This window comes from Fulmarus glacialis, unplaced genomic scaffold (assembly GCF_000690835.1).
Source record: "Fulmarus glacialis isolate BGI_N327 unplaced genomic scaffold, ASM69083v1 Scaffold11682, whole genome shotgun sequence".
Lineage (NCBI taxonomy): Eukaryota > Metazoa > Chordata > Aves > Procellariiformes > Procellariidae > Fulmarus > Fulmarus glacialis.
In genome coordinates, this window is record NW_009197184.1 from 540 (window position 1) to 13,536 (window position 12,997).

Here is a 12,997-nt window from a genome sequence, read left to right on the forward strand (position 1 = left end):
ATGCTGCTACCAGAAAACACCGTGTTTGCCCATTCCTCCTCTGTGGTAGCTCACTGTAAACGTGTACCGTCACCAAGAGTGGTAATACACTGCGAGTATCCTAAATTTGTCTAGTCCTTCCTACAGTTCGTGAGCATTAGAGCCAACACAAAGTTATGGAGTGGAGAAAAGAGGGCAGGACCACTCCTTTCACTAGCAACCCCTAATTAGATTGGTGTAAAGCAACACTGAAAACAAAGCCTTGGTGGCTTGCTGATGGCTGTACAGAAAATCTGCGCCAGAGCGGAGAATGGATCCTGGCCCTACAGGCTCACAACTGGATTGTTGCTGCTCTTTGTCCAAGTGGGACTCCTGCTGTGCGCAGCCTCCTTTCTTCCCTTTCCCATCTTCATAAACTACAATAGCAGAGCTGGTTGGTTCCCCTTGGAGGTTTGAAACAACTCAAATTCCATTAAGGTCAAGTGACCTCTAGGAGACAAGTGTTAAATATTGGGTCCTTCCCGTATCCCAGTGGAGCATGTGCTCTGCTACTCGGTGATGGATGTTCTCAAAGCCTTTCCCTTTTCTCTAGGCTCGGATGGAGGTAGATGCTGATGGAAATGGTGCTAAAATATTTGCTTATGCATTCGACAAAAATCGTGGAAGGGGATCCGGCCGTCTCCTGCATGAGCTGCTTTGGTAGGTATCGTAAGGAGAGCTAAATACTTCAAGGGCTCGCTAAGGTGGAGTTTGCTGCCACCAGCTTGTATGTTGTTTATTTCTCTGCCTGTAGTATCTTAAGTCTTCTCGGGAGGCTTGCAGCTACACTCAGTTGGAAACCCAGCACAGGGGGTGCTGATAGATCTTATTACGGTTTGGTTTTGCACTGAGCCTTCAAACAGCTGAGTCTCTGTAAAAACGTTGTTCCCAGGGAAAACAGTGATAGGTGAGGAGTATTCTAGTAGAGACTGTTTAAATCTGAGAAATGCTACTAAAACTTCCGTTCAGGGGTGGGGGAGCAGGAGACTGGCTCCATTTAACAGGTGAAGACTAACCTTTTGAGTTAGTGTGGTTGGTTTTTTTTGTCCCGTAATAATCAGGTACATCTTATTGGCACCAGTGAGGATTGGCAGAGCACTGGCGAGAGGGAGAACCTCTGATAACTTAAAACTTCGGGGTTTTTTGTTTGGCCTTCTGGAAATCTGCCTCAAGCGGTGCTGATGGTGCTTCATATCAGCTGCTACGTCTTATTTTCCATATTCTAAGAGTCATTGCTTGATATCCTTTGTAGCTGCCAATTTAGATTATTCAGGGGCCAACTTACTCAATTGTGAGGGATTAGTTCATCTGGTGAGCTAATACATTGCTCTTTCCAGTTATGCTCATGGGTTTTGTAGAAAAGATAGGATATGCTGAAGAGAACTGTTATTTCTTTTTTGAGAAATTAAGCATGTTTTCTATTCAGTTCCATAAACTGTACTTAGTAGTCACAGTGCCCAAGATATAGCTGTGCTTTCTTTGTTGTTCCAGGTTACTTTTTACTCTCCAAACTAGTCTCTGTACAAGAGGAGGAAGAAAGGAAGAATATCAGAGACCGTTATTATTATTTACAATCTGCTAATTAACTATGGATTTTAACCTGCATCTGTTAATGTTTAATCTTGTTGCACATATAACTTTGCAAATTATTACGAAGTTGGCTACAGTATGTGGGGTGAATCACTGTCAGCTACTGCTAACTGTGAACCTCATACAGTAATAATTGTTGTCTCTAAGTAGCACTAAACAGGACCTTAAAATTATTCCAGCTGACTGTTGAAGACTGTGTAGATGATGGCAGTCCAGCTGTTTGCTTATTACACAGCCCAGTCATTGCGTCTTCTGGTTTGTTTTACTTAAACTAGGAAATAATTCTAACATATTCAGTTAAGTAATTTAAGTTGTGTCGCTCTAGCATGCACTGGTGTTAAAAAATCTGAGATTGTGTGTGTAATAGGGATTTTTGAAAGTCACAAAGGTGGGGCGTAAACTGTCAGGCAAGCGGAGCTGCAGTTCTGAAGTTGCAAAGTCAAATTCTTCGACTAGAAAATACAAAATATTTCAGCTGTTTCTGTAAATTCAGTTTGATCCCTTTGAGGGTGTACATTTTGCTGTGATCTTTAATTACAAGCTAACACAATGCAGGTTAGTATACCTTTGTGACTGAGTCTCCTAAAGTCTTTAGAAAGCCTTTTGGCTACAGGTGCTACGTATGTGTTCCTCCTAAACAGAACAGGCGCAGTGTTCAGTTTTACTTGCCTGCACTGGGGACTGCGTTGAAAACAAAACAGAAACGTATTTTAGTGGCAGGTCCTTCCTTTTGCGAGAAGGAGTGATGCTGAAGGTTTAGGAGTCTTTGAAAGACAGGAAAGATGGGCAGTAGCAGTCATTACTCCAGTGCCAGCCTTACTTCTTGGGTAAATGAAAAGCAAAGAACTTGAATTACTGCAGGTATAGGAGTGTAATTTAACTGTTCTCTCCCAAACATATCCCAAAAAATCGGCTTACTCTGAAAAAACTAACATGATTGTGTGCTTCTGTTTAAGACAAAGTGAGTAAGCATGTGTTAGATGCCATTGCAAGCAAAGCAGATTTTAAATTTTTTAAGTTTTTTTTTTTTTTAAATTTTGTTAAGCAGGTATCGTTCACATAGTATGGCCCTCAAAAGAGGAAGCTGGTAGCTACTGAAGCTGCAGCAATGACACGGACCTTCTCCCACTTTTCGCCCAAAGCCCTCCTGCTGACCTCTGCGGAGAGTGAACTGCCCTACTAAATGGGAACCAAGATCTGAAAAATACCCACGTTTGCTGCAAATATTCTTTCAGGAAGAACTTCATGCAGCTTCTCTTGTGCTTGCTGTGTTTCCAGGGTGGACTGTTAGCTCCTCCAAAGCAGGATTTGAATGTCTCTGGCTAGGGACCTGCAGAAAAAGTCTGTCATCTTCTCGCCCTGTTCCCTGTATAGAAATCCCAGCTTGCTGTATTTTGGCTGGGTGTAGTGATATTCCCTGGGGAATAGCAGCATCAGGAGATTAGTCATAAGTATCACTAACTGTGTGTTCAAAAAGACATCTAAAACCCAATTTCTTTTTTTTTTTAGAGCACTTACCATCATACTGCCTATAACCTACTCAGTTATGGCTCCTGTTGACTCGAATTGCTGTTGTCTGTACTTGTCACTTTTATTACGGGCCTCACTTCTCAAGTTAGCTGCTGAAATACAAAAAGAACAGTATCCAGTTAATTCTCTGAAAAGTTTTGGTTTAAGTGTTTTGCCTGGCATCTTGTAGGAACTCAGGTGTGGTGGCGGAGGTAGAAGCTATGGCTCTGCAGGAGAGTTGGCTGTGTTACTGAGGCTGTTTCTTCTCTGTCTCCTTCTGCAAGGAGAAGGCAGATTCTTCCATGAGCCTTCTTCCATGTCCTTCACTGCACATTTCTGATTAACTTCTGGAGATGGTCCATGCTGCACACTTTTGAAGCACAGGTCTAGGGAGAGAAGTAGTACATGCTTGTGCATTCAAAGGTTGCTTGATTATGTATGGTGAAAAGGGACCATCCTGAATTTGCTAGTGCTAATTCTGGCATCTCAGTCAAGGGGTCTTGTGTTAACACTTTTACCGGTCATCAGCAAGACCCAATTTCCACGTTTACTTGAAGACCTTTGTCAGTTGAGGTAATAGAAGAACTGACAGCAATGTAGATGAATGTGGGCTTATACAAATTGAGGAAAGTGGGCTCGCTGTGCTAGTGAATTTTAGGAATATTTGCTTATGGAGGGTTGTGGGTACAGACCTAGACTTTGTCGGAGCAGTGGTAGGCATGTGCCACTCTGCTGTGGCTTCTGGTGTCACGAACAATCTCGTAATCCTCTCTCTTTCCCCAACTCCAGCCTTTCTTAAACTCTCATTATCTAATCCATTTCAAAAATACTTCTCAGCTGGGTCTTAGACTCCCCTCCTCCCTTTCTCCCCTGCACAGTTTGCTCTTGCTCTGAACTTCTGTCTCCTCCTCCTAGATTCCTCGTTCATATCTATCCCATCTCTCTTTTGGCACTTTGTCTCAGTTTCAGTCTAAGAACCTTAACTCCTTCCCTGACTCCTTATCCGACTGATGCTCACCTCCATCTGTTTGGGTCCATGTACCTTCTGGGTTCCCACTTGTAGCCCTCAGGATTCCTGATTTCCGTGCCAGACCCTCCGGTAGCCTTCAACAACTCAAAAGTAGCTTTTCCTCCTTTAGGGCATTTCAGCAGACTCCTTTCCATAGTTTGTTTGCTTTTGTGTGGTTGTTTCCCCGCTCGCCCCCCCCGAAGGATTTTATTCTTTTTACCTTCAAAGGGGAGAGCTTCTCCCTGTTCTGTGGAGGCCCAAAAGACTCCCTAGCAGGAGGCTCCATACTCTGTTCTCGTGCAGGGCTGCCGTTACAGGAAGAATTGCTTTGCCTATGAGTTGGAGCACGAGCTGTGTGTGGGTGCTGCGTGTAGCCTCTCCAAAGGAATTTTACTTTAATTCCTTAAAGTAAATTCTAGGAAGTTTGGGGGCATATGAGAATTGCAAGCGTTTTTCTTTCCCCCACGGTGTGTAATTTAACCATATCTGGACAGATTTTGACAAAGAAAACAAAAGACTACATTTATCACTGTCAGTCACATTGAAATGAATTTCCCTGTTCTGCTGGATAATGCGAGGGCTTTGTAAAGGGAAGAAAAAAGTGGGAATTTTTTAACTTGAGCAAATCGTATCTCTTCAAAATTGGATGAGCCATTTGAACTGAAATGTTCAGTAAACACTTAAGTTGGAAGCAGCATCCAAACTAGACTTGGGTAAAGTTGTAAGTAGCTGTTGGAACAGTCTCCTAGAAGGAAATGCTGGGTAACCCTCGTACAGTGCGGTCAGTTTTACGTTGTCCTTCTTGATTGTTGCCAGTATGTTCTCTCTGTGCTGTGAAATTAATCATGGCATAGCAAACATACCGAGACGCGATTTCTGTCCAAGCCTTATACTTCAGGTGGGATGGGGATTCCTGCAAGAAGTGATACAGAAACTTATCCAGGCAAGGGTGCTTGACAGTGAACTTGATACTTCATAAAGTAGAGAAAGGAGAGATGAAAAGAAGGTGGAATGGGAAATGAGAACTGTTAGAAGGCAATAGGGAAGAATCGCAGTAGGACTTAATGTGCAACCATCCTCCTTGCTAATAGTCCTGCTTTGGTTTTGAGCAAGTTTCAGTAGATGTCTCTTGGTCAATTGTGGAGCCATTGCAGGCTTTCTATGTGTTACGCACAATTAGAGTCTAAAAACCATTTGCATACTTGGTGAAACTTCTGTCCTGTTGCTTGTTAAGAGATATTTTTTCATAAATAACAAATTCTGTGACATCACACCAGTGCCAAACTTGCATAAATGTGTCTGATAGAATTTCCTGTTAAAATAATAAACCAATATTGGCACCTTTCAAGTCTGCTTTGTGGAACACAATAATTACATAGATGCTCTTGCAGTAACTGGAGTAGTAGTCTCTGGAACTTTCTTTGCAATATGCTTACAATTAAAATATACCATGATTGTCTTTTGATTCAACTCATTAATAATGGAAATAACCTCCTGGAACAAGTCTCTTCTGGGAGTTGATATATCTGAAGTAGCCACTGTAGTCTGTTGGCAATCCAAGTTTTACTGCGACTGTTTCAGTGACACCAGACAGCAGGCTAGAATGCAGCGTATCTTCTGGAATTAGTATGATCCTTTGCTTTTTAGCTATGGAGTCTTGTTCATCACTGACCTTCAAGTTGTTTTTGTCTCCTCCAGGGAGAGACACCGGGGAGGGATTGCTCCTGGATTTCAGGTGGTACATCTGAATTCAGTGACAGTGGACAACCGCCTAGACAATCTGCGCCTAGTTCCTTGGGGTTGGAAACCCAAAGCTGAAGAAATCTCTAGTAAACAAAGGTACGTCAATACTTGGCAGGGGGTTGCCATCAAAAAAATTGAAAATATCTTAAATTGTTGTGTGTCCTTCCTTTAGTGATTTTCGTCTTGGCAGAGCCTTTTTTACTTGACCTTGGGCTACTTACATGTCGCTATACGTCTTAGCTTCCTCACCTGGGGAACAGAGTTAATGCTCACTGTTCATGCTAGCTGTGAAGGGACCATCTAAGCCCATGGTATTATGCAGAGGTCCTGCTGTGCCAGACGTTATCACCGCAGTAAAACAGTAAGCCCTTCTGCTTGAGTAATGGCATCTGGGCACACTGAATTCAGTCTGCAGATTTTACTGGCTTGTGGCTCTTGTCCTCAGGCACTGAAATTCTAGCATAACCTGTAGAAGGCAGCAGCTGCAAAATGCTTACACTTGTAATCGTATATTTGGGTTGAAAACAAAATGAGGTCCTGGGATCAGCCTCTATCACCTTTCACGTAGTAGGTTGTGGGAACTTCCTACATGCCATGTCGCACTAATGTTACTCAAAGCACATCAAACTCTCAATGTCAGGATGGATTTGTTAAATGTATGATGTAATGCTGGTGTGTTCATTTTTGGTGGGAGACTCATAGACTTAACATCACACTAGACACTTTTCTGCAGCATCCATAAGATAGGGATGTTCAGAGCTTATTAGACTGATTTTGAGGAGATGTAGTGAATGGCAGTGATGCTATCCTAGCATGTTTCTGGGAGTTCAAGAACAAGAAACAGACTTCAAGCCATTTACACAGAAATAATTTTGCTGGATGTAGATGTTTCTTGATAGATACTTTCTAACTTTTTTGCATTTAGGCTAAAATAATGCTAAAAAGATTTGAGAAGTATACGTAGTGTGAGTCTTAACAGGCTAAATACAATGTTAACCCTACCTACTTTGTTAATGAATTTAGAATCGATTTCCCTGTATGCTTAATATGAACTTATGGACTAAACTTCTACTTGTTTTTTATAGGGAACAAAGTCTGTATTGGCTGGCAATCCAACAGCTTCCTACAGATCCTATAGAAGAGCAGTTTCCTGTACTGAATGTAACACGATATTACAACGCTAACGGGGATGTTGTGGAGGAGGAAGAGAACTCATGCACATATTATGAATGTCACTACCCCCCATGCACAATGATTGAAAAACAGGTGTGTTCAGCAGAGGTGAAAGTAAGCACGTCATGACTCGGGCTACCACATGCATCCAGGGATTCGTCCCTTAAAATGTAAAGCTTTACACGTGCCATTCAGTTGCTAAAAGCGATAACTCTTTTTAACTCGGGTTTTCTTTCGCATGAATCTTCAGATCCTGTGATAATTTTCAGTTTGTGAGAATATAGTTTTGACTTGGGACAATGAATGACCTAGTGGTTTACTGGGAGGAGTGTAATTTCTGCTGAGTGTATGAAAGGACAGGTGGAAGCATTCCTCTAGGAACCCAGAGCTGGAATGAGCAAGCAGCTGTATAAGACAGCAGGAGGAAGCATTGTGAGAGGTTTTGGGTGGTAATGGAATAAAAAATAACATGCTTGACCTTTCATGAGAAGAGGGTGGATTTGAGTGGCCTTTATTTAGGGGAGAACTGGGAGGAAAGCTGGTTCTAGTTCTTTGCTGTAGGTAGATGAAATGAAGCAGCATACATAGTCAGAATGGCAGAGAATGGGATATCCAAGGGCTTGTGCCTCTTTGTCAGACAGAAGTCCTTATCAATGAATGAGAAGAGCTTTTCGTGTGATAACAAATGCTGAGTAAGCTAAAATCATTGTGTTCCACTTTTTTCTTTGGTGAAGGGAACGTTTGCGAAAATGGTCTTAAATGCCCTCCATTTGAAAAAGACTGAGCTTTACCTTTTATTTTGGTCTGCATACAAAAGCTTCCTGGATAACCATAAGTTTGGCAGTGGCTGAGCTTGTGCAGCCCTCCTAATCATTTCTGAATTTAAGATGTTTGTAGTTGTAAACAACTTAAGTTGGCAAAACAGTAGCAGTGTGAGAATAAAAGTGAAGTGCTCAAATATTTTGTCTATTAAGCCCGTAATACGATTCTGCAAGAGCAACTGCAAAATCAGCAAATGCAATTACTTCAAAACTTTTTGATACTCTGACGCTCATGGTGGGATGTTCATATTTGTGATAGGTGCAAAAGACTTGATCATAAGCCTACTTGGGAAATGATGTAGGGGCGCTCCTTGGCACTGAGCAGGCTCCCTAACGTTGTCTTGTGTTCTTCCTAGTTACGTGAATTCAACATTTGTGGCCGATGCCAGGTAGCGAGGTACTGTGGGTCACAATGCCAGCAAAAAGACTGGCCTGCTCACAAGAAACACTGTCGGGAGAAGAAACGGACCTTCCAGCAAGAGCTCGGACCAGAACGATGACCGGGTGGCACAGGCCTCTTAGCAGCAGGATTCCTTCTCAAAGGCATTGGACTCTTGCTTTTGCACAGTAATGACAGACTGCTTATTGAAGCCAGAGGCACTGAAGAAGAAAAACCCTGTGATGCTTGAGCAGAACGGCTGACTGGACTAAGCCAGCTCTGACTGGTGCTGTGGAAAGGGATTGGGTCTACCCTTCCAGTATTATATTCTCAAGCAAAAAGACTACTGTGGAGGCTCCAGGCAGGAAGCTTCTCATTATTTATATGTTAATACGTTTGTAAACTCATGTACAGTTTTTGTTAGAAATTCTTGATAGGACTCATTAACTGTAATGTTCAGATGAGAACACATTGTTGGCCTAAAAGTTTAAAAAAAAAAAAAGGAAAAAAAAAAAGAAAAAAAAAAAGTCATGTAGCAAAAGCTTTTCCTCCCATGTGGCTAGAAGTGTCTGTGGCTGTGCCAAGGCCAGAAGGCAGGCTCCGACATCAGCAGTTACTCTGGAGAACTCTGCATGGAAGTTATATTTAAAAAAAAAAAAAAAAAAAAAAGGCACACAAAGTAAAGGTTGGAATGAATCATTGTCTACTCTCTAGCTTTCTCCCGTTCCCTTCCAGCTGCTTTCAGAGCACAGTCACACTTGGACGTTGGAAATACCTACTCAGTAGGAACCAGTGCACCAGGAACTGGAGCGGAGTGTAGGGGACCATCTGGGATCTGTGCATACAGGCAAGCTATAGCGTGTCGCTGCCTTCAGCAAAGGGCTGCTGGAGATTCTGATTTAAGCAACCAGTATTTTTAGAAAGCTGAATTAGCTTTCTTGTTATGAAACGTTTGTATATATAAAGTAGTTGTAGGGAAGCTCAGGTAGTCAGCTGTGTGTGGATGTGGTTGCCCTTGTGGCTTCCCTGTAAGCATAGCAAATACTATAGTGATGTGCAGATATGTTTAAATGATCTAATATTTGGTAATTTGAGTTATTTATTCATTTTTTTTAAGAGATACCATCAATCCAAGAATCACTTTTTGATTTTTTTTTTGTGTAGTAATGAGTAAAAATAATCTGGGAGGAGGATTTGACTTGCAGAGTACATGCCTGTTTTTCTTTTCAGACATTTTGTCATGTATATTCTGAAAGTTTTTTCTTTTTCATTTTTGCCTTAGAAACATAAGGAATATCCACTGAGTTTCCTGAAGAACTAAATGGATAATTTAGTGCCAGGTATTAGTCTTACTTCACAGTAGAAGAATGTGAGCTGCTGAATGCTTAATGCAGAGCCTTTCTCGGAGTGCTTAGTGAAATAGGTATTTAAAATTTTTTTGTAAAAGCCGTTAAGAATTTAAATTTTCAATCAGGATTCACTTTGCCACTTCATGTTGCAATGTTGGACTTGCTTGTATTCAATTTGTTAGAAAAATTGAACTGCTGTGGACTTCCAATATTATATTATGTTTCTAATATCTGCACAGGAAGTTCTTAGTTATTAGTATTTGGGTGGGTTTTCGTACTTTGGCTTTAAGCATCTTGGGAAATGACAAAAAACTTCTGAAGCTTCCTGCTGGAAGCTTCGCTCGGTAGGCACACTGTCAACCCGCAACTCTTAATTCATGGTTATACTGTTAACTTTTCTGTTCAGGCAGCCTAAAATTCCCTTAAGTCAAGCAGGACCTAATGAAATTTTCCTGTAACAGGTAATACTTTTTTTAAGGAAACATTCAATTATTTGCTTTAAATGAACTGTACAGTTTTTGATGAATATAAAATGGGACATAAGGAATACTTTTTTTTTATTCAAGGTAATCCATTGAAAAGGGCAGAAGTATTGACTCTTTTTTTCCTTGCCTTTTCAAAAGGCTGCTATTTGTCATGCCAATTTTCCGTTGCATTACCAGTAATCATGTTTAGCAAACTGAAGTGCGGTCTTATAGCATTTAAACGCTTCTGCAGCACTGAGCAGGGAAAATGGCCATGGTTAGTCCTAATGTTTGTAATATTGCTGCAAGGAGAAACGAGGATAAAGGTAGACTGCAGAGGAAGCCCTGATGGGGCAATGGGTAGATTCCTCTTGAGCAGCAGATGATGGAAGGGTGAGACTTGAGCTAAAGAGTCTGCAAAAATAGGATGGTGGGTGATCAGGGCAATCCTGATACCAGTGAATGGGGAGGGAAGGGGACGGGATGAAGGTGTGAAGCAGGTGGGGAGGGAAGATGCCCACTAGATTAGGTATCTGTTAGACCATCAACCGAATGAAAAGTAACAAGTTGCCTGGACATCCTGAAAGGGCTTGGTGAAATAACACAGGTTCTGACTTCAGTGTGTAACCTTTGATTCCAGACTGTCCTTGTGCCAGAGAAGGGAAGTGGCTACAGGGTTTTTGACTCTTAGGTCCCAAGGGGACTGCAGTAAGCATGTCACTGCCTGCAGAACAGTTTTTCCTGATTGGTGTGGGGAGTTGTGTGATCAACGATTCTGGCAGAAGATCTTTGTAACTTACAGAGATCTTCCCTTTCTGTAAGGTGTGTCAGAAAGGAACCAGTTCCACTTGAAAATGGCGGCTCTGCTTCATATAGCCTATATGTTTTTTTAGAGGATGAACCTCTTGTAAAAGACCTCCTTTCCCCTCTTAAAGAAACCAGGCTGACATGGATATCCTCATACGGGCAAGTATTTAAAAGCACAGGGTTAGAGGATGTGATCATTTATCTTGGAGCAGGCCTGTGCATTACTGGTAAATGAGCGGACTTTTCAAGGACTTATCCTGATGGAGATACTCTTCATCTGAGATGTTTCCTGCGGGGGAAAAACCCATGCATCTATATCTTGTATTCCTTGGTTCTCTGAAGCATGGAATATTCTTCCTTTGTACACACCCCTGATTCACCTGTGGACCGAAACAAGGCTTGATGAGTTAGGTTTCCTAGACAGGAACATCTGTTTGGAAGAGGAGCTCCAAAAGATTTCTGGGGGAAAAGACTTGCTGGGCTATGAAGAGTATGGAGAGAGAATGAGTGCAGTGGATTGGCATCAGGGTATTCTGCACCTCCACAGCCTGTTGTACAGCCGTGTATCTCTAAGCTGTGATGCCTGTCAAGCTGCTTGAGGATCTGCTGATTCATGTGCTTTTGGGAGACGGAATTTGGCTGTTCAGGCCAGTGCAGTCCTGCTGGCTTGGCCTTGCCACCAGCCGTGCTGCCATGTCTTTGTGAATGCACGTGGCATCTTGTGCAGCTGATGGGGATGCTGGGCCTGAAAGAGTTCCTGCTGCTGGGTCACACTGGTTGATCTTGAGTCACCAGGAGCGGGTGAACATCTGCCTGGTGTAAGCCAGTTCCAGGAGGACCCCATGGGCTTCCAGACCCTTTGGGAGAGTCTGGAGAAAGATTTCTGTCACAGCTGCAAAGTGGCAAATCCAGCTCATGTCAGGAACATGCAGCTGGGTGAACATAGCACTTGCACTTAGCAAATTCATAGATGCTATGATGCAGCATCAATGTCTAATGTTGGGGAGGAGTCAATGCAGTATTTGTACAGGGAAGTCATGCTTCAAAATTCTATTGGAATTGTTTTAATGGCCTCAACAAGCAGAGGATAAAGGAGATTTGGTTGGTACAATCTGCTTGAACTTCCAAAATGTGCTTGATCATGACTTTGCTCAAGGCACTTAAAGAAAAAAAGCTGCTGTGGGAAAAGGGGGAATGTCACATGGACAGACAACTGTTTAAAAGACAGGAAAGGAAGAGGTAGAGGGAGGGTTTTTTTTGGTGGAGGGACGTCAACAGTTGGATGCCCAATATATTAAAAAATAATTGGGAAAAAGTAATGAATCAAGAAGGTGACAACATCCACTGATGTGGTTATTCAGTGTAATAATAATATAATAAAGGCTGAGTGAAGAATTGCAGAAGGACCTTATGAGTCAGATTGGTAGATGAAATTCAGTGTCAATAAATACAGTGTTGCTTATGTGAAAATATCAAAAGATGAGCCCTTAGCTGACTCTTTTCACTTAGCAATGAGACCTTTGCGTTGTGAAACAGTCCTGCAGAAATTTCTGCTTGGGGAACAGCAGCGATGGCAGCAGCAAACCAGGCTCAAGGAAAGAACGGGAGAGCAGAGACCAGCACCACGGCATAAATCGGCTGTGTGCCGCACCGCGGGTGTGCAGTTCTCACCCTCTGTCTCGGGAAGGAGTGCGAGGAAAGGGGAAGGGCTCAGGGCAGAGAACAGGATCCCTCCGTGGTCTGGAACAGCTTCTGGGAAGGCATGGCTACGTCGACCGCGTCTCTACTCTGGAAGAGAGATGAGCGACAGGGATATGAGGACGGTCTTTAAGGGTGGCAGAGGGAGGATGCCAAGGGAATACTAATGCTGATTTTCTCCCTAACTAGCAGCTGCTGGTTAAAACTGAGCAGCAGTCCTTCACCTACCACGCGTTTGAGCTGCAGACCCCTTTCCGCAGGATGCGGTGGGTGCTAGAAGGCTGCGTTTGGAAAGAGCTTGGACGAGTTCATGGGAAAAAGCCTCATCGGAGGGCGGTTAAACTGCTTGTGCCAACAAGCCCGGCTTGGGCCGTAGGGCTCCTCTGCCAGGCTGGGCAGCGGCGCGGCCACGGCGCAGCCCGTGGAGCGGGCGGGCT

General features: G+C 42.9%; 1 protein-coding gene across 1 annotated transcript; it reads left to right on the top strand.

Moving 5' to 3' along the window:
* The first annotated feature begins 572 nt into the window (after nucleotides 1-572).
* Nucleotides 573-8,943, top strand: ZMYND19 (zinc finger, MYND-type containing 19). The gene is made up of 4 exons (XM_009572453.1): nucleotides 573-678; nucleotides 5,825-5,965; nucleotides 6,955-7,135; nucleotides 8,220-8,943. Exons 1-4 carry the CDS (start codon nucleotides 578-580, stop codon nucleotides 8,361-8,363), a joined length of 567 nt encoding a protein of 188 aa, XP_009570748.1. The 5' UTR covers nucleotides 573-577; the 3' UTR covers nucleotides 8,364-8,943.
* The last annotated feature ends 4,054 nt before the right edge of the window (nucleotides 8,944-12,997 follow it).

Bases quoted from the DNA above. Each gene is read 5' to 3' on its own strand.
- ZMYND19 (XM_009572453.1), top strand. From the start codon at position 578: ATGGAGGTAGATGCTGATGGAAATGGTGCTAAAATATTTGCTTATGCA. The intron at 679-5,824 runs GTAGGTATCGTA...TGTCTCCTCCAG, and splicing joins CTCCTGCATGAGCTGCTTTG to GGAGAGACACCGGGGAGGGA. The intron at 7,136-8,219 runs GTGTGTTCAGCA...TGTTCTTCCTAG, and splicing joins GCACAATGATTGAAAAACAG to TTACGTGAATTCAACATTTG.